The sequence below is a fragment of the Brugia malayi genome (assembly GCF_000002995.4).
Source record: "Brugia malayi strain FR3 genome assembly, contig: Bm_v4_ChrX_scaffold_001, whole genome shotgun sequence".
In the NCBI taxonomy this organism is placed as follows: Eukaryota; Metazoa; Nematoda; class Chromadorea; order Rhabditida; family Onchocercidae; genus Brugia; species Brugia malayi.
Genome location: NW_025062479.1, coordinates 12546903 through 12574538, shown reverse-complemented (window position 1 = coordinate 12574538; position 27636 = coordinate 12546903). Strand labels below are relative to the sequence as shown.

The following is a 27636-nucleotide window of genomic DNA, read 5'->3' as shown; positions in this document are numbered from 1 at the left end:
AGATTAATAAGCTGACATTAGGTTTTAATGTTGTAATAAGACAAATGACTTGATGGAATAAACAACTTCTAGGGTTTTTGTCTTACGTTTCGATCTAATAAGACGGTGAACCGTTCTTAAAGACACTGTAGTATATTAAAGACATATACACTTATTTAGATAAAACTGTGATTTGTACGAATCAGCGAAGAGTTTTCGGTGAAAGGAGCCTTATCCAGAAAAAGTGTCATTAATGGTCTGCGGTGGAATGGATAGTGTGATCAATGGTGATTTGAGCTCTGGTTTCGAGAATTTAACATGTGTACGGTGTCATGATGGCTTCGATTTGAATGAACAAATTGTAAATTCTTCCGGACAGGTGTGGCATTCTGATTGTTTCGTGTAAGTTTTGATCATTTTATGCGCATCAGTTTTTGCTTTTGCAAGGCTTTAAAATAGACTATAATTTCATTATTTTTTTTCTTTAGCATACATTTGGTAAATTTTTGAGAAGTTACATTTATGAAATTGAAAATTACATATGAAGTTTTGCGTTGCTTCTATGTTCGTATTCGAATGGGGACTTTTATTTTGTTAGTTGCTTTTTAGAAATCTCAGATACTTGGTAACTGACATCAGTGTTTATGTCGGTTTCTTTTTTATTATTTATTGATAACTTCTGTGCTGAATGTCGTTCACAATTCTAGTACAAAAATCGAATAAAAAATCTTCACATATGCTTAAATTTTGCGTTTTATAGTTCAAGTCATTATTAGAAAAGATTTAGCCTCGAAGAGGTGCCGTACAGTACCCTTAGAAGCATATAGGTATTGAACTCCTCTCTTTCGCTTCACAGTACTCTGGTAAGTGTTAGAAAGAGAAATGGCGGTATCAGTAGTTCAGCTGCTGCTATATTTTTGTGCTTATTTCTTCCATTCACTGCATATTTTCTTTTCGCTTTACTGAATTGGTATATCACAGTTGTTCGCAATGTTTCGAGCCATTTCCGGATGGCATATATTTCGAATTTGACGGGCGAAAATACTGTGAGCATGACTTTCACGTATTGTATGCGCCGTGCTGCAATAAATGTAGTATGTTTTCTAATTGTTCTTTTTTTGACTTCGTGCTGCATTATTTGATGCGGAGTATTGATTTGAGTTTGAAATCTTAGATTTTTCTTATTCTATTAAATTTTTTTTTCTTGTTTTTTCCTCTTCCCATTATTTATATATGGGTATCCGTCAAAAATAACATCTAAACGATATCCTAAAACGTTTCATATACAAACATTTCAAGTAAAAAATATTTATGTTGAACATTAAGAAAGCTTTTGTTATTGCATTTGTTATGTTCAGACGAATTTATTGTGGGCCGAGTAATAAAGGCAATGAACGCAAATTGGCATCCGCAGTGTTTCCGATGCGAATTATGTAACAAGGAACTTGCTGATATCGGATTTTTGAGGAATTGTGGGAGGTATGTTTGAATTCATCTTCAAAATCAAAATAATAGAAGTTAATAATAGAAAAACAAGAGAAAAAGGATAAATGATGAATTTAAAGTTATTTTATGGAAGCAATGCTTGTAAACATCACACTATTTTAGATGTATTACGACAATCGCCAAAAGAATAATACTATTATTTTAGAGCGCTTTGTCGTGAATGTAATGAGCGAGAAAAGGAAGCAGGTCGAGGTCGTTATGTATGTCATAAATGCAAAGGCATTATTGAAGATGGTGGCCATATTAAATATCATGGCGATAGCTTCCATCCATATCATTTTAAATGCAAATGTTGCGGGTAATTTCTAACTCGAGTAACCAGAATTAATTAATTTCAATTAGGATTCAAATAAACAGAAAAAGGAACGATAGATTGTGAGAACTAATGTTATCAGAAGAAGAAATATAGTTGATAACAAAGTGATCGAAGTAATATATGAAGACTTAGGAATAAAATGTCAGTATGTGTTTTGCATCTTCTAGTGTGGAACTAGAAACAAATTCACGTGAAGTCGGTGGAGAATTGTATTGTTTGAGATGTCATGATACGATGGGTATTCCGATTTGTGGCGCATGCCACAGACCGATTGAGGAACGTGTAGTTACTGCATTAGGCAAGAACTGGCATGTTGAGGTTTGAACATATCATTGGATTGTTACGATAATATTATCCCACATTCTTATTCTATTCTCATAGTTTAAATGGATATGACAATTTGAAATGTAAGAAAAAAAACAAAAAATTTGCAGCATTTCGTTTGTGCTGTTTGTGAAAAACCGTTTCTTGGTCATCGTCATTACGAGAAGAAAGGATTAGCTTACTGCGAGCAACATTATCATAAGGTTAATTTCTTAATTATTCATAGTTGTTTGTCAGAAGGCTTATATAGTTGCACAGCAAAGGAAAAGAGATACGCATTGGTGAGCATTGTTGATTTCCAGCTTTTTCCCCTCATACTTGTTATGGTTGTTTATCCATTTTTGTTCCTAAAGGTGTAAGTTTGAAATTGGATTGTCATCTGAATATTCTATTCATGAATATGACAATAAAAAAATTTCCCAGATTTTAATATATGCCTACCACCATAGTATATCAGTGAAAAGAGAAGAAACTGCCCAATAAATCATTAATCAAATACTAGTAGTTGTGATGTGTAATGGTTTTGCTATTATTTTATTAAATACGATTTGCTATTATTCAAGATCGTACTATCGATTTGAATAATTTCGAAATTTAGCTATACGGTAATGTATGTTTCAAATGTGGTAAAATATGCAGTGGTGAAGTATTCCAAGCGCTCAACAAATCGTGGTGTGTTGATTGCTTTGGTTGCAGTCTTTGCGACAAAAGAATGGATCATAAGTATGTAATTTTTTCGTTTTTTCACTTTCAAAAAGAAGTCTTGCGCTATATTTACATTTAATGCAGACGGAGAAAATCTTAAGTACGTTAGTTTAGCGTTAGTTTGCATTTTGTTTTTGTATAATATGATTTATGGTTTTTTGACAAGTGACCAGTTGTGATTGTTGTTGTGTTTTAGATAGAAATAAAAGGGTAGTTTTCATCTGCGCACTCTTTAGTAGATTTCAATAGATCTAATTCACGCTCATTTTTATAAAAAATGGTTTAAAGTAGAGTGGATATGACTTTTTATCCAGTGATCAATTTATTCCGTTTTAAAATTCTGTTTATGAAATTTCAGGACAAAATTTTATGAATTTGATATGAAACCAACATGTAAACGTTGCTACGATCGTTTTCCAACGGAATTAAAGAAAAGAATCAGTGACAGTTTGAAAGAACGAGATCTAGAAAATGAGAGAAACAAAATGATGTTGCAAAGGCGATCCACGAGTCCATTCCAACAGCAAACAAATACCTCTAGAAGATGACCTACAGAGCTGGAACTTTCTGATCACCAGTTTCCATCAACTTCTATTTTGGCGATGTTAGCGTAAGAAGTCATCTTCTTACTGAATCTGCTTTTATGATTAGAAAAAGAAAAGGAGCACGGAGAAAAGTGAATTAATTTGTAAATGGGTTATGTTTTCTAGAGTGCAAGATGTAATGATAGAAAAATTAGATTTCTGCTGTTAAAATTTGCAGCGCAATTCTTTTCATACCTACGCTCCTTTTTGTTGGTCTCTTCCTTGCATGACATGTGCTTTTTGACTCGCGAGACTTATTTTCCAATCATTCGGAGAAATTGCCAGTTTGTAGTACACGGTGTCATTGTCGAATAGATTGCCTAAACACTTTTTTTTTTTTTATCACATGGCAGAAAACTGTCACCGGTTATAAGAGATAAAAGTGGTAATAATTTTGCGCATCTGCTAATGAATCTTTTTCTGCTGTTTAGAATTTGGAAAGCATAGAAGCAAATTTCTTTAGTTGCAGACATGCGTCTTGCTGAATGCACCAGTGCTGCCACTAATGCTTGTTTCAGGTTGCTGTATAGCTAGCATCGCTTATCGTATTTATCCTTATGTTTCTTTCACAAAACTATTGCATTTAAATCTATAAATGGCATAATATTACAATTTTTCACATTTCCTCACATCATTGACTTTTTTATGTTTAACCTTCACCGATTATTAAGCTAACGTATTAATGGCTGTAAATCAATAAATTTAATTTTTGCGACCAGAGCATTTTAGTTTTTCTTTAAAGAAAGGAACTTTTACTTCTTTATTTGTGTATGTATTTTTTACAAACCTATTCAAAGCTAAATAAAAACCTAAATCCCTCATAAACTACGGTAATAACCACTTCGATATCGGTTATTAGTGATCGGTCATTTTCCGTACTTGACATCTGGCATCGAATGAGAAAAAGGGGAAAAATTCATTACTTAATACATTTCAGTACTGTTCGTCTAATTTCATGGCATTTTAAGAGTTGAAATTGTTCATAACATTTGTTAAGCGTACTTAGAGGATATGGAATTACGCAGACTGCAATAAATGTACGAGAAAAGGATGAAACTCTGAGATGGTTCTAATGAATTTTATCCACGTAACAACATTCGATGGTTTCATTGTTGAGGTTAACGAAAGCGTTTCACCGACAGCACCTAACTGGTGTGGATCTTTTGTGCAGGAACTCTGGATTTGTAATTTTTTGAGAAGGAAATGTAGAAGTTAAAGAAATTAGAGAGTCGAAATTAGGTGAACCAGTTGACTCCATTTCCAGCAGTGTTGTTGCGTGGGACATGTCTTATGGTGTAATAATTGACAAAAACTCGGACTTGTGGGTTTGGTTAAAATATTGAAAAGTTAAAATTCATGGATATAGAATTTGAACAGTCTCGAGCGATTCCGGAACTATAAGTCTGCAGCAAAAGCAAAGGGAACAAGCTGGTACAAACAACGTTCTGAAGCACACTGGACGGACCACATATTAACCTGTGTGAAGTACTGTCCGAGAGCGTGTGGCTCTTTGAAAAAGCAGGAGGTAGAGACGTGTGCTCGGTTGAAAAAGGTGCTCGTATGCTCGTAAAACAATCAAGTGTGGCAATTTGAATTGTCACTGAGAACTTTATGAAGGCTATCATATCTTTTGGCTTAGTTTTTTGATGTAAATCATTCAGAGTGTGAATAATCATGAGGAAATTGATAGTTGTTCTTATTGGATTAATTGTACTGGTCACTTTCGTTGGATCTAAAATTCACCATCTTGCTTTAAGAGTAAGTTTGCTTTCACAATACTTTTACGACAAGTGAAACGTGAAATGAGTTGACGTACATCATTTGTGGATTTTTATAAGACATGTTAATATACTATAGATTGTGCTGTAGTGCTGTGATGAGTTTTTATTTCATATATTCAGTTCCTGAATTCTAAAAATGTTAATCAAACAAGGAGGGATAGAATCCGTACGAGTTAAGTTTTTAGCACTGAACTTTTATCTGGAATTTGCGAAACGCTGTTTACCTAAAGTCGATTCAAGAAAACAGTCATTTCATTTGATTTTTTTTATTTTTCCGTCTTTTGCAAGAGAAATAATGGACAAAAAAAATTTTCATTATTATCATTATTAACACATCTTTGAATGAAGTTATTCCTTATATTTGAGATCAGCTTTTCGCTGATAACGATAAGAACACGAACAAATAATTTGGCAAATAAGCAGAGAGAAAGCAGTACAATAATGATAGCTGTTGTGTCATTTCCTTACAAGAATTTCAGATTCTTTCAATGTAAATTTAGTATAACTAAGAAAGTTTATTTTCCACTTTATTATAGAATGATGCACGCAGGAATATCTTACTGACAACATTCGGATATAATAAAGGTGGTACATTTATCTTAAAACTGTACAATTTCACAGTTCCAGCAGAATTGGTGTCACCTGATGTGACACGTGAACAGCGTAATACTGATCGATTCGTTCGTTTTACCCTTATTCTCCTCCTATTTTAACCATTATTTGCATATAGAGGGATTTTATTTAAAAATGATGAAACTGCCAAAAAGGACAAAAAGATATATGACGGAGACATAGAATAGATTTTCACATTTTAGATGTAGGTAATTACACCCAGTAATTTTATTTACATTTTCTAAACAACTTAAAGGGCAATGATTTTGAACTCTGTATTCGTTTTAGGGTGTTATTGGTTTTACACTGTCACGAGGCAAGGACATACTGAATGGTGTTAGATCGAAACCACATGTATGTCAATTATCACAATTTGATCAAGGTGATACTTTACCAAAGATTTTAAGACTCATTTTTTCCTAATTTTTATGCACTATAGACTGCAAACTTTTTCTTTAAAAAGTTTAAACACAATATGAACAGTTACTGACAAATCATTGTAGATTTTGATGCACTTTTCTTTGTCTTCAACTTTACCGAGAACAGTCTGAAAGTTATACGTACAGGTTCAGCCTACGATTTGCAACTGTGTAAAAATTTAGAAAGGTTACTGAATTTTTCACTTATCATTATTTTTGGGAATTTTTCACTTATCATTATTATTATATTTTTTTTTTTTTTTTGAGTGAATGGATTACTAAAATTTCTCATTTCGTTATTGCATTGTTTTAACCATAGCATTTAGCACACTTTTCAAAAGAAATAATCTCTTAGGTATTGGCACAAGTGCTGAAAAAGGGAATAATAGTTAAGGCCTTGTGTTCCCACCAATTAAATTAGTTTTAAAATGTCGTTTGGTTGGTTGAAATTTAAATGATTTCATTGCAGTTGTCCAGATAAAGTAGAACGAACATCATTAGAGGCATCACCCAGGGATGTCGATAAGCCATCTGTCAAAGTTCGTTTCTGCCTCCATCTTAGATTTCCAAGAATTCTAAAAACAAAAAACGCATTTACTTTAATTAAAACAGTTGAGAACTTGTTTTCATTGTCATTTACTAGAAGTAATTGTTGCAGGGCTCGCCACATACATCTGGTTTTTTCGACAAATTACACGACATATTATTCCGAACGACTGCCACAAAAATACCATATAAAGATTATCTTCCTTTAAACCTTTCTGGAGATCAGTATTCTACTTCGGTTAGTGTTGTTCAGTGAGTGATTGAAAATTTTCAATGAATAAGTTTATAATGCTGGCTGATTTGGAAAATAAATACGGAAATGTATTAAATTTGTCTGTTTTGAGGTTTGAAAGATGAGAATTTAAGGTTGCACTAAAATTCGAGGAAGGGCAACAAGGCCGTTATAGTTTCATTTACCACAACTGTTTCAATTACCGAGCGCATGGTTACAGTAACCAAGTTGCTGTGCATTTTACCGTTTGTTATTTTTTTCTCTTTATTGTTTCATCATTAAATCCACTGATAATATAAAACGATATTTGATCAATCACTACCACTCTTCACTCAGTAGCGAAGCATACTTCTCTTTCACTTACCTTTCCAACATGTTCTCTTAACTCTCTACTCCTTCCTGAACTTAGAGTGTGATGCATCTAAAAAATTGAAAAATTGAAGGTTGACATAGTCGAACGTAATCCAGGATCATATCTTCCTGCTGGTGATGTAGCAAAGCCAAAGTTGTACTTATATATGGCAACAATATTTGCAGTTGCTGCATGCGTATGGATACGTAATATCTGTCATTCAAGGTAATGCATGTTCGTTACTTCGATTACAAATTGATCTGAATATTGATATAGAGCAGTACGTTCTAATTGTTTCCTTCATTTTAGTTCGGGTACGATTTACAAAGTGCATCATTTAATGACAGCATTGGTTATCCTAAAATCGTTGTCTTTATTTTTCCATGGTATCAACTACTATTTCGTCTCAGTATATGGACATCAACGCGAAATTTGGGCTGTCATTTATTATATCACACATCTGTATCTTTTTATTTACATCTTAATTTAACTTACTTGGAAGTTTTACAGTACGGTTGGAATTTTGTTTAATTAATTATTAGTTATGTTAGCGGAAGATAGAGTTGTGAACATTTCCAAATTGATAGGAGCAACTTTCATTTTTTTACTGATTTCATTTATTTTTTTTTTTACAGATTAAAAGGTGGTATTTTATTTGGAACAATAATTCTGATTGGTACAGGTTATACATTTTTCAAGAAATTTTTGACCGATCGTGATAGAAAATTGTTTATAATTGTTTTACCACTTCAGGTTAGTTTGTTCGGGCATGGTGTTTTGCTGGTTTATAGATTGTTAAATTTGTTTTGTGAATAAGACTGTCAGAGTTGGTAAGAATTCCAAATAACAGTTGTGGTTTTATTACATCATGCAGTTAACGTTTTAATATAAGATCGGAGCGTAACAGTCATCATGAAGTACAAAATAACAAAGCTAGGCAATAAATACATTTTGATTGTATTTATTATCTTTAATAATTTGGACTAATGAAATTGCGATGATTGGTGTGCTTGAATTAGATCATTTGGAATTCCATTTCGAATTCGAAACTTAGCGAAGTATGTTTCTAAGAGATTATGCGAAAGATGGAGGTGCTGCTGCATGCATGGATCAAAATATGCCGCATAAGTGATTTGTGGATGAATTGAATACGAAAGTTTGATCTCTTTATATACTTTTTTTGGGATTATATTCAAATATTGTTGAGATTATTCTCAAGGTTGTAGGTGATCGACAATATTGCAATGATTATCATTGAAGAAAGTGAATTCGGAGAGCAGAGTTATCAGTTCTGGTTACAAGTATTTATATTTTTCGATATTGTCTGTTGTTTGGCAATAATTTTTCCAGTCGTATGGTATGAATCATCTGTTGTTACTTTTTGTTTTTGTATGAGTTTACACTTAAAGAGGGAATTACGGGTATTAGGAATTATTTATTATCATGCATAATGATCAAACACAATCGCGAAGAATTAAGATGAGCTGTAGTGAACGAACTAAAATGAATAGAGCAGTGTCGATTTAAGTTAGTTGACAAGAATTGATATTACTAAATGCAATGAGAGTGAAAATCCGAGAGTGGCTATTTGAATTTCGTGCCAAATCGTGCTCACAAATTAAAGGATTGGCTCTAAGAATAGCTAGACGAAATTGGATTAAAATGAATTTGAAATTCATGATACAAGTACATCAGTGTTTGCAAAGTTTTTGCTTTAATATGTTCTGTGTTCTTCAGGTCGATGCGTCATTTGCAGGAAGGTGCTCGAAGCGATGGAAAGGCAGCTTTTAATTTAGAGAAATTAAAATTATTCCGACATTTCTATTTGGTTATTATTGGTTATATATACTTGACTCGTGTTATTAGGTTCGTCATTGAGGTTAGCATTTTCCTACCTATTTCTTCATTGAAACTAATATTTCTTACTTTTTAGATTTTAACATACTTTTGCATCTGTACTTTTCCTGAAGTTTTCGTAACTATGGAAATTCTTTCTTGCTTCACATAAGGTCAGAGTGACTAAAGATTTTGAAAACTTATAGCGTAGTCATATATTATATATTATCGGATATTATAACATAATTGTCACTTGGCTTGTTTTTTAAGTATCACATTTCTGTACTCATTTAAAAGTGAAAGTTAATTCCACCTTGAATTATTGTGAGAGATGTATTTTGTTCTGGGGTGCAGAACGAAACCCGAACTTTGGTTGTTCGTACTTCGTGAAACCATTATAATAGAGCAAAAAAAAATTTTTCAGGCTGTAGTACCGTTTAATTATGATTGGGTAACTGATTGTGTGGTTGAATTCTCAACGCTCGTATTTTTCTTAACTGCTGGCTATCAGTTTAGGCCACAAGAAAAGAATCCGTATCTAAAATTGGCTCAAGATGATGATGATGACGAAGCGTTTGTTACTTACGTGTTTTTTTTTTTTTTGGAAATTTCAGTTTCACTTATACATCTCCAACTTTCTTTAAAACTATGTTGTTGCATATTTTTTTAATGAAATATTATCAGCTTCATATTCCTCCCCCAAAACTACTTATTCAGCAAAATGTTTGCTTGTCAAACAACTTTGTATCATTTTTCAGTAATGAATATGTATTAATAGTTTTAAGTGTTGTCATTCAATTTCAGGTTAACAAAAAATGGTATTTTCGAAAACATTTCACGTCTGAAACGAGTCTCTGTACATGATGGAACTCTAGGTGATATACCGGTTACAGTGGATGTGAATGATGCGGATTCGGAAGATAGTGCTCCAGAAGATATATTCCAGGAACGAGGGACGAAATCAACCGCAAAGTCATCAATGCTTTAAACTTTGGTGAACTTCTTGGGTAAAAAGTAATGTTCATTAAGATTTATCAACAAATTATTTAAAATTATGTTTAATATTTGAAGAACGTTGCTATGCTGCAATACAGTTTAGTAAGTAATATATATGTTTTATTATTGAAGTTCTAGTTGCATATGCACTAGCAACCATTGCAATAGGTTTATTTAATCTTGTTTACCTTTTTCTCTTTCTTCCACTCGTTTCATTTCTTAAATCATTAGCATTATTATTTAATTGACTTGCATTTACGAATTGGAATGAAATCCTAAGTTCCTCAAATTATTGTGTTATTTTGTGTGAATAAAAACTGTGCAGTTGAAATATTAAAATATAGATCCAAACTCTTCAATTTCAGTCACTCCCTAAAAATTATGATTTTTGCTTAGATAACCATTTCAGTTCAAAATTATGACATTTTTATTAATTTTGGTCTCAACAAAATTTCATAAAATGATGCGCGCATATATTGCATATCATCATGCAATAAACCTCCAATACTCATTTCAGCAAGGTCTTCGGAACTTAAGGGGAACTGAGAATTAGAAACATCTGAATGTATATGCTAAGCATATGTAAATACTGACAAATACTTATTCATATTTCCTAGCTAATGCTTCATCCTTTCCATATTCTAAAAATTAATGCAAATTTATCTTTGTTTACGTAAATCATCATTTCGATGAGGTACACGAAATTAAATAAATACATAGAAAGTTTTAAATCATGTATTTTATTACATAATTTGTTCTAATACTAAGAAATTTGTTAAAGATGAAGATAAGATCAAGTTGATAATGCTGTTTTCCTACACTTGTCACCAGTTGTAATATACTGCACTTTTTTCTTTTTTTTTTTTGCATTTATTTTTTCTTGCGTAATTCGATTGCTATGATTGCAGTTAAAGCTTGGTACAATATTAGATTTCTTTCCTCTTCATTTTTTTTTTTTTTTTAATCGCGATAAAATAGTCATCTTTAAGTGTCGGAAAACCTGCGAACGAACAAATGCTAGACATTCGGGTATCGAAATGAAATGATTAAAGATAACGGAGTCAACAACTGATGAAAGTGATGGTGTAGCGGCATGGGTACACCAGTTTTTATTAGATATTGCGAATTAAATGAGCGTTTTGTAAGATACCACTTTTCCCTTTTTGGAAATGTTTTTGTTTCATTTTTTATTTATACAATCCAATGGAAGCATTTTGTTAGACTTGGATCAAAAGAGAGAAGGCGAATATTCTTCCTTTAGATATAGGAAAAGGTTTTGATTTATATGCATGTAGCACTAATTTACATAAAGTTCAGGTCATGTACTGATATGCGAATGGATGTGGAACTAAATTTGAGATTGATATATTAATCATTATTTACTCAGTGTCATTTAGGTTCATAATTTTAGAATGAATTTCGTTTCACATACACTGGTCAAATTCGCAAAGATTTGTTAGGATTTCTCTCCTCTGTTACTTTCTCACCTGTACGACGATTGTTGCTCATTGATATTTCTATCACTCTTACGGCTAATATAACCACGGTAATATCTCTGAAAAGGCTTTACCTACTCCATTATAACTGTGGAAGTGTCTTGCAGATGGAGTGGGAATAGCTAACTTTACGAAAGCTTGTAACTAATTAACGACACTAAAGTTCAGGATATGAACAGACTAACAGTATCTTTAAAATTTCTCCAGACGTAAAATATATTTTTAGTTAATAAATTATTTTGAAAAAGAACTTTAGTCTCTTGATTGTGCATTAAGCCTTTAAAAGCGGGAAATTTCTAAGGAAATGAGAAATATCAGCGCCGCAGTACTTCAGTTCTGGAATAATGCTATGTTACCTGTATCATGCAAGCTGTCTTCATTTTCTTATTCTCTTCTAAGCGTTCGTCTTAATTTGAATTGAAATAGTGAAAAACTGAATTCAAGAAAACTGAATTAAACAAAGCTCACAATATACAACCAATGATGACAAACCTGTATAGTAGAAGCTGCTTGGCGCTGCCTAACAATTATATCCATTTCCATACAGTTTCCAAAGATTCGACAATTCGATGGCGAAGTCTAGAATAGCAATGAGTTCAGCTTAAATTTAAAGTGAAATCCCATCCTACGATTTAAAAAAAATTCTATAGCTTACAAAAACTGATGAAAAATTCAATCAATTTGCAAGTTAATTAACTTCTAAATGCCTGAATGCTTTAAATACGATGAGTAACTATAAAAGCTGCTCATGGGAATGCATGATTATTGTAAATGTGCTGAAATTAAATCAGGAGACAGGAAGTTTCACGTCATTTACGTGTTAGTAACATTGCAGGAGAACGATGTTGATAATTAAATCGGAGTTGCTTTGAATAAAAATTGTTGATATTCTTACTGCGATAAAATAGACGAATGGCAAGTGACAACAAGGGATGAGTGAATGTATCACATGGTCGATTCCTTTAAACTGAAGCGAATTTGATTAGAATAGAACTTTCCCAACAACCCTTCATAAGATACTTTGCCAAGTTCTATCATTATCTATGGGTAAAACTCCTTCATCTCTGCTAAATAAGCAGAGATGAAGGAGTTTTATTCAAATACAAAATAAATGTATGTTTATTCTTTTAAGTTCAAGATTCGTTGAATTGAAATTAGAGACAGTGACTGATCATTAAGCAAGATTTGATAGCAAATAACTGATTTCTGAACTTTATTAGATTAGCACTAATATAGATAGAAATACAAAAAGAAGGCTAGCAGCATCTGGTTCACTTCTCCACGACATCTCATCTCGCCTGCACAACCAATTAAATGCTAATGGAGACGTGGAATAAGCAGTAGCAGCTATATCATTTTATTTCACTCACACCGTAAACAAACAGATAAATTCGATGCTTGTTAATATAATTATCTCTTTCTTTCCTAACTGAAGCAGTCTGGAGGATCGGGAAGACCAAACAGGCGATCGATCGATTCCTTTGTCGTTTAGTGGTTATCAAATGATCGCGCAATGAAGTAGGCTTTTTACCCGAATTATCCAACTGCACGTGTAAACAACAGAATGTCAGTGTATAGCAGCAATTGATGATGCAAGCGTGTGTATATGGGTAGGAATAGGACGGAAGTGAGGATAGTTTACAAGGAACTCTACGTAACACTCAAATTGAAATCAGTATTTGAAAATTATTTTAAACTACAAAATTGTGATTTAGTGCAATAAATTACAGACTTACAGTGATTGGTTGAAATTGTTTCATATCTGCCCACAATGAATAAATGTATCCAGGAATGCTCCACTTAACTCACGGATGATATGGCGACCAAATCTGTGGTTTAAGGATTAAAAAGAATGTTTGTTGTTTACTAGAACAGATCTCATTTATTTTTGAAATAAATACGAATGCGAGAAGAGTAAGAAGAGGAAAATGAGGTGGTCAAGGGTATTTTTCTTCTTGGATTTATTCCCAGTTCATCAGTTTGGTAAACAGTTATATCTGCTTGTTCATTTAGTAAATAAAGGACGTAAGAAGAGCTCTGGAACAAAAGCAGTTATTTCGAGAGAGGTGCCACGAAGTCACCAATTTCCTCGTGATCATCCCAATGAGTTGCAGCGGTAACTGTGAAGTAGCTGGAGAGGACATATTACGCAACTTCCGGGTCATCGTCTATTGTGCAACCACCAGAACCATTTTCCAAATCATTCAAGTAGCGGTTATGATTTCCCAATTACATTTGGAACATATTTCGTCACTAAATGTTTGATTGACCAAATGAAACAATCTTTCAAATCTATAAGTCGTAAGCTAAAGCTTATCATAATAGGATAGCAGCGGTGTTGGTTCAATAATAACGATATCATATTCGATTTACCTATCATTCTAAACCCACAGGTACTTTAAAAAAAAAAATTGTTGTGGAAATGGGAATGGAAGCAGAGTAAAAAATGAAAAGCGAATGAGAGAAGGGAAGCCATTTTTAAGTTGGAAGGTCGATAGCTTTACCAACAAGAATGAATCAGTTTACCAACATCTAAGCCTTTAGTTTAATGTTGACAACATATACCAGTATAGCGGTTGATTTGCATCAACTAAAGATAGATTACAAGTTACATGCCGTGTCTTTTTATAATAAAATCTATTTGCTGCAGTAGTCCGCATCCTTCGATACTTTAAATTTCTTCCTCAGTGTTTTCCTTTTTTATAGCTAAGTACTTCCAAATATTCGATAAACATAGGACTGTAAAAATCTTTAATATGTCAACTACAATCGTATACATAAATACTAAAGTTATACGGTGATTCCGCAAACATTCAAATGTGTGTTTATGAAAACTTGAATAGTGATCGGTGAATGATAAGATTCCATCTGTCTTCAAAGTGAAATACTAGAAAACTAAATATTGGTCATCTCTTCCTTATAGTTACAGCATGTGAATGACTGTACTGAGAAATTTTGTACTTCTAATAAAAAGCACAAAAACACAGAAGCAGACAAAGCAAAACAAAAAAGTGTAATCACTTTTTAGCTTCAACCATGATGATGTGATAACCGAACTGTGTTCTCACTGGTGGGTCAGTATATACAGGCCTATCGACAGTACTGTTCGGAAGAGCAAATGCTGCATCCTGGAATGTACCCACCATTGATCCACGAGTCATCCAACCGAGATCACCCTGAATTAGTACGGACCATTGACATGAAAAAGATTAAAAGCAATTGTAAGCATTGCAAGTGTTCTGATCGTGTGTCTACTGATAACTGCTTATCAGAGAACAGAGAATGCAGGTATGAGTTGGAACAATAACTCCTGTCATTGTCACCACCAATACCAATCAAGTACGGTCGAAATGATGGAAAAAGAAACTAGTGTGTATCCGCATTTCCAAACCCGGAAACTAATATAAAAACGGTAGACGCATTACCCCCAACTTAGCCTTATCTTCACTGTAATTTGCAGCTACTTCATTGAATTTTGAACCAGATTTCAATTTCTCGATGGCTTCCATTGCTTTTCCCTGCAGTAAGGTTTTCATATATCCACCAAAAAAGTACCACAACACATCCATGGAGAGACAGTGATGCAACTGTTTTTTGAAAAGACAGCAAAACCAGAGATTATCAAGGAGAAAAAAACCCACCTGTTTTTCGCATAAAATATGTCTGACTTTGACGGCGGTACCACCTTTGGATTCCTTCTTTACCAAACCACCTCCTTCCGAAGTGCCATTTCCAGCAGCTCCCTTGCCACCACCCTTTTTCGACGGCATTTCTAAGATGGACTCAAGTTCTTAAGGAATCATACAAATACATAAGGAGCACTTCATTCTCTTAATGCAACAATGCTTCACAAAGCATCGGATAAACCAAATGACTGTAATTTGAATCATGCTGATCTTTTTTATGCCAACAAATGATCAATTTTCTCTCAAGCTTAAAACTGCTTTCGAAAAAGACATCATATGTTATAGTCATCCAAAAATGGCCATAATGAAGAAAGATTTGGGTCCGGTTCTATAGAACTCACTTGTTAATTCGACAAATATTCCAAGGTAATTTCAAAATATGTTTATAAACATGCTTTAAAGATTGGAATAATAACATTCCTACTGAAAGTCCAGTTCTGTACTACTTCAGAAAATCAGATAAATCTGATGGAATTGTTTTTCTAACAACAATTTTAATGCATAACAAGCATCAAGAACAAATTATTAACATTTGTAGATTAAAAGGAAATTAAAGAAAAGGTGCAGGAAGCCTTTAAAATTCATAATTATCTTTACACCGACTACAAATGTCAGAGAAAAATGAAATATACAATTCACCCAATACTCAAAACGGTTTTAGAAAGCTATTGAGAATTTCACACAAATCAAGAAATCTGAAAGGATCCAAAGCAAAACATTGTGCAATGAAGTATCATCATCTCATGAAAAAAGGAAAGATGAAGGGAGTTATTAGTTTATCACAAAAAACTCAACGTTCCTAACTTTCATGGCGCTGCAAATTCGGCCACGACAAACTACTAGCACTCATACATACCGCATATATGCAACAGAAATCCTGTTAAAATCTCGAGTGAGATAACAGATATTTTCGAGTAGTAATAAAAGTAGCAAAGTATTTCACTGTTTGATCTTACAAGCATCCTCATATGGTAAACGTAAAATTCTTCCTTTAGCGAGGCTTTCATCAAGGCGTAAGACCACGGCGAACTTCTTTTCTTCAATCGCTTGCAACACAGCTTTCGTTCCACGATACGCTCCGTTAACAATCAACATCTCACGTCCCACTGCCGGTATCACTGTCTCTACATTTTCCTGGCTCACCTTCAGTGAACAATCTAAATCAGTCTGATAAGTCAACTCGTTAAGCTGTTAGGGAAATGAACATATGCGCTGCTGATGTTTATTTACAACACAAGAAATCACCTCCCTGTGCAAAAAATCTTCGAAATATTAATAATTAAATATGAAATAATTAAAGTACTACTAATCTAATTAAAACTTGAAACTAAAATTAAAAAGTAAACTGATTAAGTCACAGTAAACTAGTGATTCATGAAGGATGAAAACTTCAGGCATGTCATCTTCAGTTTCAGTAGAAATGCATGTGCCAGTACAAACTTTCGCTTGTAATATTGAGAATTCTCAATGAAAATTTGAGAACTGTTATATATTAAATAGCATACATTCTAAAGTTCTCGATTAAAAAAATCTTTCACCGTGGATTTCGCAAAACGGAAAGCTGTAAATTCATGACGGAAGAAACAGGCCTACCGTTCACATCCAGAATGGCGGTGAAATCGTCCACTAATTGTTTTACCACACCTTTCGCTTTGTAAAAATCATTGCCAAATTTCTTCGTAATAATCTAGAATTCCAAAAGCAAGAAAAAAAAAAAGTATAAGAAAAATATTAACCAGATTTCCAACAACATTAATCCCACAGCCATGGCTTAAATATATCACACTCATACGAAAATGTCTTGAGGAAAAGTTCATCGTATAACCAATATCATACCAATCACTGTTTATGCTATATTGATGAGTACTATTAGACTTCCATTACCATTATTCTACCACCAATTCATGATGTACTGAAGTAGGACTTCATACAAACCTCACGATATGCCATTTGTTCAGATAAAGTAGAAAAAAACTCACTTTTACAACAATCCCTTCATGAAGCCAATTGTCTCGTCTATTCCGTTTTTCCTTACGACGCTCTTCCATTTCCATAATTTCATCCAAGACATTTCTTTTTGACTTCAGATCTTCTCTCCGACTTTTATTTGACCCAACAGTCGAATCATCTAGAGAATGCAGACAATAAAATATAACAGAAACATGAAACTATCTATTAAAAACAGACTCCAATTATTAAATATTACTTTTAGGAAACAAATACTTACATCGATCAGTATCACCGAAACGTCTCCACATAATAGATCGAGTATATTACAACTATAATTTACAAAAAAGAAACAAGAAGTACGTGCAGCTGTTGCAAGAAAATTTAATATTTAATTTTAATTACAATACTGAATTAATTTAATTACCATGCTCTTTCCGACAATAACTCTTTATTTCTCTCTTCAAGGTTGCTGCGCTGAACAAGTTATCCCATTGTTGATGCTTTTTAGATTTATCCAGAAATTCTAGTTCAAGCTTTGTTTCTCTTTTGATTTTGGTGTGAAATATAGAATAAGACGTCGCAAAAACCGACGTACATGGTCTAGTCAGTTCCTATAAACTTATATTAAAATATTAAGTAACTACCTGTTAGCAGGCACCCGGAGCCATTACATACTTGACTGGCTGTGCACTTCAAAAAATATAAAAACTTAAAAGTCACGTCACCAAAGCCGAAAAAAACTATATTAAAAGAAAAAAGTCAATCTTCCAGATGAAAGCAGAAATTTAATAACTCTCACCTCATCAGTTAGCTTCTTTGTCGTCAAAGAAAAAGTGACTTTCGAGTCATCACCAGCACGACGTAACTCTGTGGGATGGTTCTTGCTCATATCTGATGATTGCTGTCGTTTTTCACGAGCTCTTTAAAAACTGATACATTCTATCAGTAAAATTAAGAGTTGAAGGCATGCTCTTCCACTTCATAATTTTTAAATTTAGATTTATTATAGAGAATATAACTTCACTGAGAAAAAACAAGAGTTCCAAATCTTCTCCAAGATTTCTGCAAGTGCTACCTAGTAATAGATAGATACCTTTCTGCTTGCTCTTCCAATAACTGTTGTAATCGTTCTTCATCATCATGTATTGCTTTGACCTTATGCAATGCTTCCTGCTTTCTCAGCTCTTCTTGTTGATCAATCCATGCAATAAACCAACCTAAAGGATCATCCTGCCCACTTTTGAGATCCCAGATGATATTTACGGGAAAGCAATTATTCAAACAACTATAGGAAGGCTGTGAAATATCATCTCAAATTCATCTGCACGACTATTAATATAATTTCTTTTTTGTTTTTTTCACTGAAAAGGTTAAAAGAATTGTTCAACAAAACATACTTCTTGTTGAGAAAAGCAACAATATAAAACAAGTGAAATAAGGATTGAGAAACTCTAGCAAAGCGACATTTTAGAACTAATTTGCAACATACTGCAAACATTGAGTACATAATCAGTACCAAATGCACAAAAGAATCAAAGATACATAAAAATGAAGCATTAACCTTTTTCTGTCTGATCGACGTGACATTTGCCAGATTTCCCAAGATAAATAACAAAATTAGTTAAAGTATGCCACTTTGTTGAATTCATATGCGTATGCATTTTATCACGAATGTATTCTTGATAAACTTCATTGGCACGAACGCGTTTCGTACCAAAAGTGCTTCGTAATACCTGGAATAGATATATCAACGTTTAATAACATTTTTCCTTCCTATTACACTCTTTCTCATCTTCTGTTCCGTAACTTTCCAGAAAACAACTTCAACAAACTAAACTAATTCATCATTACAACACTGATGAAAAAAGAACAGAAATATTTGACGATTACAATAATTGCTAAGCTATGTCAAGCACAGCAAACTTAAACGAAGACATAGGCTGGTTAATCTAAAGCTCCAATATCCCAGAATCATATATACCGTGTGCAACTATGATTATACCAATGAAAAGAGCAAGAAAAAAGAAAGAAATAAACGGATAAGTCTCAAAATTTTCCAATAACTCAAAAATTGCATAAAAGTCTGCACAGAATCAGTAAAGCGCTACCTTCAAAAAGTTATTTTCAAACTCTTCGCTGTATTCTTTCAGATAAGTATTTGGGTTTTCGGCAAACAGTAATAACTGTCGCTGATGAGTTTCACTCGTTAAATGACATTTGAAGCCGTTCTGGTCGCGACACTGCTTTTTGCACATCTGGCAAAACCTGAAATATTACAAAGCGGACTAATGAATTAAGGCAATGCAAGATCTATTCGTTTTAGCTGGTACAAGAAATTCAATATAATAATACGAATTCTTGTACCATCTCAGTTTTTGCAAGCCCTTTGATTTACATCGATTGGCAATTTCTTTCGGTGTTCCTTTCTCGTATTTGCCCATTATTTATGCAAACACAATCACATTGATGTGAATCCCATTAAATCTGAAACAAAAATATAACATAGAAAACAGCCTCACCATTTCCCCACAATGTGCTTGAATTTAACTTACCGCAGCTCTGTCTCGTATGAAAACTTCCAATCCCGCAACCATTCGGGCAACAATATGAGGAGTATTGACGTGTTGCGTGGAATTTTGTTCAGGTGAGTGTCACATGTTGTACAGCTGACGTTAGTGTTGCCGCCGGAACACGACCAGCACCGTTTAAAATCCATCTAATCTTAAAGATTGTTGCTGGGGAAAGTAAAAAGTGACCAAAAGTGGATTATCAAATTTGCGATTAGCCTATTACGATTACCGTTTTCATCGAAAAAAATGGTACCAGACTAAAATATACTCTTTTCTGAATTTCTTGCACATAGAACAAAGTTTTCCACTACTGCACATCCGCTTCCTGCAGAACACCGGGCTGTAAAGAAAATGCGATCTTCAGTAGTTGCCAGATGAAGTAGGATTCACTAGCTACGGTTGAGGAAATTCAGATCCTTCTCTATCATTTCTGAATTCAGTACCAATGGTAAAACTATATCATTTTCCTACCGCTCTCCCTGTTTGAACAACCGCAGTGTTATGATGATCTCTGTGATAAAGGCCATGGACCTAGATTGGTGCTGCAGTAACCTGGAGGTGGTTTCAATTAAAAGTTTGAGCTTATGTCGTTGGCGGTGGAATACCTGAAGATAATTCCAACTGATGATAATAATTTAAATTCCTTATATCGAGAAATTTTAGTTATTTCATTTGTCATGCGTCAAACTCCAACTTTATAACTCGAAGATTCCGATCATTCTGGTCTTACTGTTCTCAATGGAATCCTGTCACAGTTGCAGAAAAGAAATTCGTTTGAGTTTTTTGAATAAGTTTTAAAAAATGAAAGCGCTTTTATTCTCTTAATTAAAAGCAGTGAATGAAATGTTTTTAGTTGTAAAATGAATAAAATAAAAAGGAGAATCATTCCAATTATTATTTGTCAAATTCACTAAAATCTCAAATTGAAAGCAGTTCGATCGAATTTTTTAAGTCGATAAAAAAAACAATTATATGCAACCATTATTGTTTTGACAAATATCTTTATTGCTGTTGAAAGTGCAAGGGAAGGCTGTTGACTCATCTAGAGTGATCATCAACCCACCTGTCGATATTTTTCCGAAGCTTCGTCTTCTCATAATGTGTCCACTATGTCCACGCAAAGTCATTTCCATCTTCCTTCCTCGTCATCTCGCGTTCATTGCTGCTATGATTCTCGCGTTAAAGTTAAATGTTGATTGCTGCAGTATTCAGATTTTGTTGATAAGAATTTTAATCTTCAATTATTGCATTTTATTATTAGGACAGAAAAGAAGTGCACAAATTAATCAATGTCAACATCCACTGATAACAAATCGAGATCGTCATGTTGTGAAGAAGAGTCTGAGAGTGGTGAACTGGAAGAGCCAAGTTAATAAGAACATTTGAAGAGAGTCTTAACATGCAGAGTCATGTAATCAATTTTGATTGATTCAGTTCTGATTCAACTGATCAGGTACTAATGATTATGTAGAAGAAAATATCTTCTTGTACATGCAATAACTGCTCATCGCATCTTGTGTTTACTTCTAATTGCTGCAAGTTATAATCACAGTAATTATAACAATTGAATAATTTTTTCTATTAAAATTCAATCTGAGTGATATCGGTGTAAATCAGTCTGAGTGATATTGAAGAGAAAAGGATGTTTTTCAATATTAGTACGTTTGTATTTTTGAACTAAAAAGACTTCATTTTTTTCCCTTCCACATTTTTTGAAAATTTTTAATTTCCATAAGCAAAATTTGATGAATCAAGTTGCTATAAGGAATGGAAATAAAATTAGTTATTGCATTTTCAGGAAATACTTCCCTTTATCTGTGAACTTTATAACAGCAATTACTTTTACCAACTCAATAATTGCATGTCATTTTTTGATTGCTGCTGAGTTCTTTTTGTGGGTAGATTTCGACGTTTTATTGATTACTTCAATAATAATTATTCAAGTAATATTCAGAACTGGATATCATTCTCCGAAGCAATTACAAAAACTGGATTACTTCTTTTCTTACTCTCATCGCTACAATGCATGCCAGAAGCCCGGCCAGCATCAACCATAGCGTGCAGCTCCAGAATAGAAGTACCCATATCTGATGATATCCTTAATATTTGTGTCACTGTTCATTTTACTTCTATTTACACTACTAACTTACATCCTACGCACGCAAACGATGACTGGGTATTGAATCTGAACTCTAGTCAGGTCTTTCGTTTTCAGATTCCTACCTTAACTTTCCCGTCTCTGTCCGGACTTTATTCAATTCCTTCTTTTTTTTCTCAGTTAATGTAATTTTTTCAGTTAATGTAAAAGCTAATGTTTTCTCAGTTAATGTAAAAGCTAATGTTTTCTCAGTTAATGTAAAAGCTAATGTAATTTTCCCAATTTTGAAAGAGTCTGAGGTGTCAAAAGAACTACAATTCAGATTTACTATCATGTGTTTATGATCGAAGTGTGTCGATAAGTCACAGTGATATCAAAAAGTTTATCAACTCTTACCGTTGGTTCAGCCTTTCGTGAAAGAAAGGAAAAGGCTCCCAGTGATTTTTAATGGTCACTCTAAACATAGAAAGAAGGGAAAAGAGGATTTAATGATGGAGAGGAGCTGGAGGATTGTAGAGATTAATGAGGTCATGGCTGTTGAGAAGGTAGAGAAAAGGAAGAAGGAAAGAAACAAAAGGTCAGAAAATACGATCACAAACGATCTTTGCGGTAAAATGCCGCAGGTAGTTTCGTCCTTGTCGCATCTCACTCGACTTCTCTTCCTGTTCTGCTCTCTACTATCGTCATTAAAGTTAGCGTCTTTTAAATGCTTTTGAAAGTTTGTTTCCAGTTATCCAAATTTGTGATCTCTTCTCATTTTTCTTCATCTAAATTCCTTGTATATGAATGATGTGCGACTAACCGTTGAGAATAACCTTTGGAATAATTCTCAAGTTCATTTAAATGCATCATTTCAGGGGACGTAACTCACACTACACAGAGAGGACAAATCAAGCGAACCTGCTATTTTCACCTCACTTTCACTTAATTATGAATTAATTTCCTCTACAGTTTGCTGCCCCAAAAATCTCTCCAAGTTTAAGGATAAGCGGAGTTGTGAGAAATGAATTTGAATTTTATTTTATTTATCGCCTTATTTTCGTTACCTTCGTTAGTAATACTGCAGAAGTCTATCTCAACGTTGATCGAATTACGAAGTTTCATTTAATTTTCATATTGATCCGTACGTAGTATCCATCTGATATTTGAAGCGAATTTAAGAAAAGTAGTACTTATGTTGAGAAAGCCTCGTTTTTGTCTTTCCTTCTTATCTTCCGTATTCATTGAATCAGACTGAACTTTTAAGTTTTAATATTGATTCGCATTTAATATTCATCTGTTTACAACCTGAAACTAGCAGGGAAACACGAGAGAATTCCGGTTTCTCATGTAATGCTTAAAAACAAATTAAAATTCGCAAACTTTGTGGTTCCTATTCCTTCCCATTTTTACGCTCAGATCATATATCATTAAAATTAGAATTGTAGCGCTGAGATTGGATTCTGATTTGGTACTGCTCTGTTTTTAGTGAGCGTGCTCCTGATTTGTATTCAAGAACAAACGTTTTGCCGAATACCAGCAATAGCGACCATCTATCGAGCTACTGGAAAGTAAGGATGCCAGTTATAAGGTGATCGAGTGTCACCTGAAACTTTTGGAAATTACTCTTAAATAGTTGTCCTAAATGCATTAAGAGAGATTGCTTATAATGCTTACCGGACGACAGTCAGATTCATCGTTCTGTAAATAATAATCGTTCGATATTGTAATCATTATTTACCGATTGGCAGACAGAATAAATTGCATACGATTTAAGGCAAAGAAGTTGAAAATTTTTAATGAAATTTAAGTATCGTTATGAACAGTGCTATAATCCAGAAACAGGCCAGTGAAGTTCTTTCCGGCAGTTCAGTCCTAGAACTCAGTTCTCCTTCTTGCTTATACTAAATTTTCATTCAGATTAACAGCTAGGACTACATCTTAAATATTCAATTTTCCTTCCATGCAACTGTTCGATCCTTCTTGCGTCATTTCCCAGCGAAACTATAAATTTCCTTCAAAATTATAGAGGCTTTCTGTTTTTTGGATATGATGAGACTTTCTGTTTCCGCATTTTAACCGTAAATGTTTATGCCATAAATTTTCTAATTTTTAATGAAATATCAATGAATAAATAAGCGGAATGATTGCAACATTACGATTTACCTACTTTTCCACAGAGCCGGGAAAAGACGAAGCACTCGGGTTCATTCTCTCGATTGCCCCTTTGCATGGACATACGACAATTAATCGTATCATTGTAGGCGCTGTATTATCAGTTGTCAACAAGCAAATGCTCAATTTTGTTTTAAATCACATTAAACTTTTGGATAGATGATTCTCTTCAATTGTTAGAATAAAGTTGAAGGAAAACGACGGTGCAGAATGGAATACGCTTAAGCGGTACACGTGGGTTCATCTGGATGAGTAGATTATTCGATCACCTAATGGAATAAAATGGTAGTCTAATATATTTTTTGCTTTTCTTCATCATCTTTTTGGCTATTTATGCAAAATATCACTTTCAAATATATTTTGTATTTTGCTTTTTTCTATTACTTTTTTTGGAAGAAATCAAATTAAGGGAGATGAGTTAATCTTCTGTTTGCAGACCCATAATTTATTCATTTCACCATTTCAGAATTAAGGCACTAGAGGAAAGTTTATTAGATATATTCCTTTATTGATAAGATCGTCAGAATAAGATCACAGAATATAATCATAGGAAGTTAGGAGTATAGTATGAACTGAATGAAGTTTGTAGATAGGATCTTAGTTTGGAAATTAGTTTCAAGATCGCAAAACCGATGCAGTTAGAGAGAAAAGTAATGCCTTTGTCCCCTCACTTTCCTCTCTAGTGACTTTTATTAGTGTCTTCTAAAAGCACTGACCACATTGTCCACTAAGGTCTGTTTTCTCTCGTTGAGTCATGCTTGGTAATTGTTGTTGAAAAAGAAACTATCCATTTACTCCAGATTTCTCGAGAGCTGTAATTTGCAATTTATTCAAAATTATAAATTTAAACTTTTCAGAAAAAAATCCCCAACTTTATGACTTTGTAAATTGATCACTTCTTTGCTGGACACTCGTGATTAAAGGGAAGCCGCAACTTTTGCTTCACGACACCGTAATCAATTTCAATTTAATAGGAATGGTGAGAGAGTCATACTGCCGAATTTTTATTTTAAATATTAATCTTGGAATCTGCGCCAATCATCAGACATTTTCAAGCAATTTAGAGAAATTGCGAGATATTCTGTCTTTATTTTCTTTCTTTTTTTCATGTTCCTTATTTTTTTAACTATATATTACAATCGAAATCACATTGCATTATCTGAGTTTATTGATCAAAAATTCTCAAACAATCAATGTAAATTTCTTTCCATTAGCTAGAGAGAAAGTATCTATTTTAATCAAATACATTCATTAATTTGAAAAATTTCTTCCTCGGATCCAACCACATATTGAAGTAACAAATTGAAGTCATTTTCAATTACTTAATGTAAACCGTATTGCAAAAATCTTTTTGCAAGTCTTATTTGAAAAAGCAACGTGATTTTGAAGTTATTGGCTGTAGGCGAGGTGAGATTGGAAAAGGAAGAAAGTGGAACAAAAATGAAATTAAAGGATTTTGTGGCAATAAAATGGGATTGAAATTAAAATCGAATTGGCAGAGAACAATACAGTAAGTTCAGTATTCTCCGTAAGGCAAATAATCATATTTGGGAACAAAGCATGAAAGAAAAGAACTTTCTGGTATTAAATATATTTTAAAATTAATTTCATACTTGCGACAACTTTCTCTATCTCACTGTGTAGAATTCAAACCATACTTAAGTTAATAAAGCAGTTGAAGCTAATTTTTCTCTTTTATACATATTTCATATTTTTCACTTATTCTTACGAATTCCAATTAATCTTAAACAAAGAAAAGTTCAGAAACCAAAAGGAATTGAATATCATTAGCTCTCATTCCGTTTAGCGTAGAACTGTTTGGATGGAAGCGAATCAATTGTCGGACAATGCCATAAAATTAAAGGACCCAACGGTAAAATAGATTCAGAAGAATAAGAATGGAAAGTGCTTTTAATATTAAATTCATTGGATTCCTTACAAATCATTAAATTAAAATAGTATCTACCTCAGGAAAAAGAAGTTAGTCAGGATGGCCAACACATACTCTCCTCTCTTCTGTTTGTGCGTCTGCTAGGCAATGAACAATCCTTTGCCTTTTTAAAAAAACTTAATTTGAAAATTATTTCAGTCACTCTGCAAATTATTTTGGAATTGTAATGCTAGCTTTTCTGGGATTCTATTTGTTATAGAATTTTAAAAAATCCATTTGAAATGAATGGACTTAAAATTCCTTTTTAAATTATCGATCTGTCAGCCATTATTATTGAATGAAGAATGCAGTATAAGAAGAGGTCTGAAAATTTGTTTCACACTTCAATTTTCATTGGTGTACACCGTGGAATATGCTTTTTCTTTCGCTCAACGGTGAAATAGAACTGACATGCTTCTTAGGTAAGAAAGTATTCATAAAACTTTCACCTCCGAAATATTCATTAGACAGGTAGGGAAGACACGACAGAAAGAGGCAGCACGGTTACTCCTCTAATTTGATCCAGTCTTAGACATTTTGAACCTACCGACTTATTCCATCGATCAAATTCAGAGCATTCCAAATTTGTTCGACACATCCGCTTGTCACCAATAAACCACCCTATTCATTCTAATCATTCCTCCTGGCGCTCAACTGGACAGTATTGCAAGGATTGCTTGAGTGTTAGCAACAAATTTTATTAGAAATTTACAATAGAAAAGAACTGACAATTAAATTTTCGGTAATAGTTAATAGTACTCGGAAAGGTGACATTCTTTCTCTTATGCACTTAGTATTTGCTAATTCTTAACTGTATTTTTAATCTTAATTACCCGGGATAGCTGTTCTGTGCAGGTTATGTAGCAAATCGTCTCCTTCTCCATTCCTCTTTAAGTGTCACTTAGTACTTTGATCTCAGATTCGACCGTAGATCAGTCCTTGTTAACACTTTTTTCTTGAAATTTTGCAAATGATTACACTAGTTTTACTGTTTGTTTCCAGTTTAATTATCTTTTTGTTACCTTTTCTGGAAGTTTTCTTACATCTCGAGGAAAGAAGACCTTAAGTAAGCCTTCTGGAGGCGGAAAGCTTCGCTGTTTCTGAACCAATTCTTGGCTTATCGCTTTGCATCTAAATACACAATGCACTGATGCATTGAGTTCAGTACTTGTCTACCACAAATTCAGAAACATTGGCAGAATGTTAGCAGATTTTTTGGAATATATGTAAACATTTATTAAAGTGACAGAAATTTTTTCAATTTCAAATTAAAAAAAAATCTGAGTTCTCCGAGAAATTTACTTGCCATCCATTGTTTTACTTCTTTGTTGAGTACAAAAACTTTTTCTCTATATGAAAGGAACATGGAATATATTTCTAGCAGTTTTAAGATTTCGAGAGAATGCCCTGTAGACGATTGCTTTAAAGTTTAGAATTATTAGAGTATATCAAAAAGGCATTTGACGAACAAGTATTAGGAACTGATATGATAAATAGTTTACACATTTTGTCCCAATCAGGAGGTACGTTAACTAAAGTGAATTTATCTCTGCTTTAGTCTTTC

The 27636-nt window shown here is 33.4% G+C and overlaps 4 protein-coding genes across 5 annotated transcripts; 2 read left to right on the top strand and 2 right to left on the bottom strand.

The window, feature by feature from the left end:
- Positions 1-232: 232 nt before the first annotated feature.
- Positions 233-3378, top strand: Bma-unc-97 (Uncharacterized protein; the record flags this gene model as incomplete). The annotated part of the gene is made up of 8 exons (XM_001897561.1): positions 233-381; positions 961-1073; positions 1338-1458; positions 1631-1783; positions 1969-2119; positions 2236-2328; positions 2724-2848; positions 3189-3378. 8 exons carry the CDS (start codon positions 233-235, stop codon positions 3376-3378), a joined length of 1095 nt encoding a protein of 364 aa, XP_001897596.1.
- Positions 3379-5088: 1710 nt separating this feature from the next.
- On the top strand, positions 5089-10180 carry Bm2225 (Uncharacterized protein; the record flags this gene model as incomplete). Its single annotated transcript, XM_043074630.1, has 14 exons — positions 5089-5172; positions 5732-5875; positions 6096-6189; positions 6311-6413; positions 6696-6765; positions 6885-7010; positions 7139-7249; positions 7448-7581; positions 7666-7818; positions 7992-8109; positions 8583-8713; positions 9094-9235; positions 9617-9765; positions 9997-10180. 14 exons carry the CDS (start codon positions 5089-5091, stop codon positions 10178-10180), a joined length of 1743 nt encoding a protein of 580 aa, XP_042930564.1.
- A 4521-nt stretch (positions 10181-14701) lies between these two features.
- Positions 14702-15454, bottom strand: Bma-pinn-4 (Uncharacterized protein; the record flags this gene model as incomplete). Its single annotated transcript, XM_001897563.2, has 3 exons — positions 14702-14860; positions 15110-15202; positions 15326-15454. 3 exons carry the CDS (start codon positions 15452-15454, stop codon positions 14702-14704), a joined length of 381 nt encoding a protein of 126 aa, XP_001897598.1.
- An 855-nt stretch (positions 15455-16309) lies between these two features.
- Positions 16310-19761, bottom strand: Bma-dxbp-1 (Uncharacterized protein; the record flags this gene model as incomplete). Of its 2 annotated transcripts, XM_001897565.2 has the most annotated exons (9): positions 16310-16527; positions 16964-17057; positions 17350-17498; positions 17745-17931; positions 18120-18240; positions 18414-18537; positions 18882-19053; positions 19429-19585; positions 19685-19761. In XM_001897565.2, the coding sequence occupies 9 exons, from the start codon at positions 19759-19761 to the stop codon at positions 16310-16312; spliced, it is 1299 nt and encodes a 432-aa protein (XP_001897600.1). The 2 variants fall into 2 exon arrangements, with proteins under 2 accessions (XP_001897600.1, XP_042930563.1); XM_043074629.1 differs by lacking the exon at positions 19685-19761 and having other exon boundaries at positions 19429-19575.
- Positions 19762-27636: the final 7875 nt, after the last annotated feature.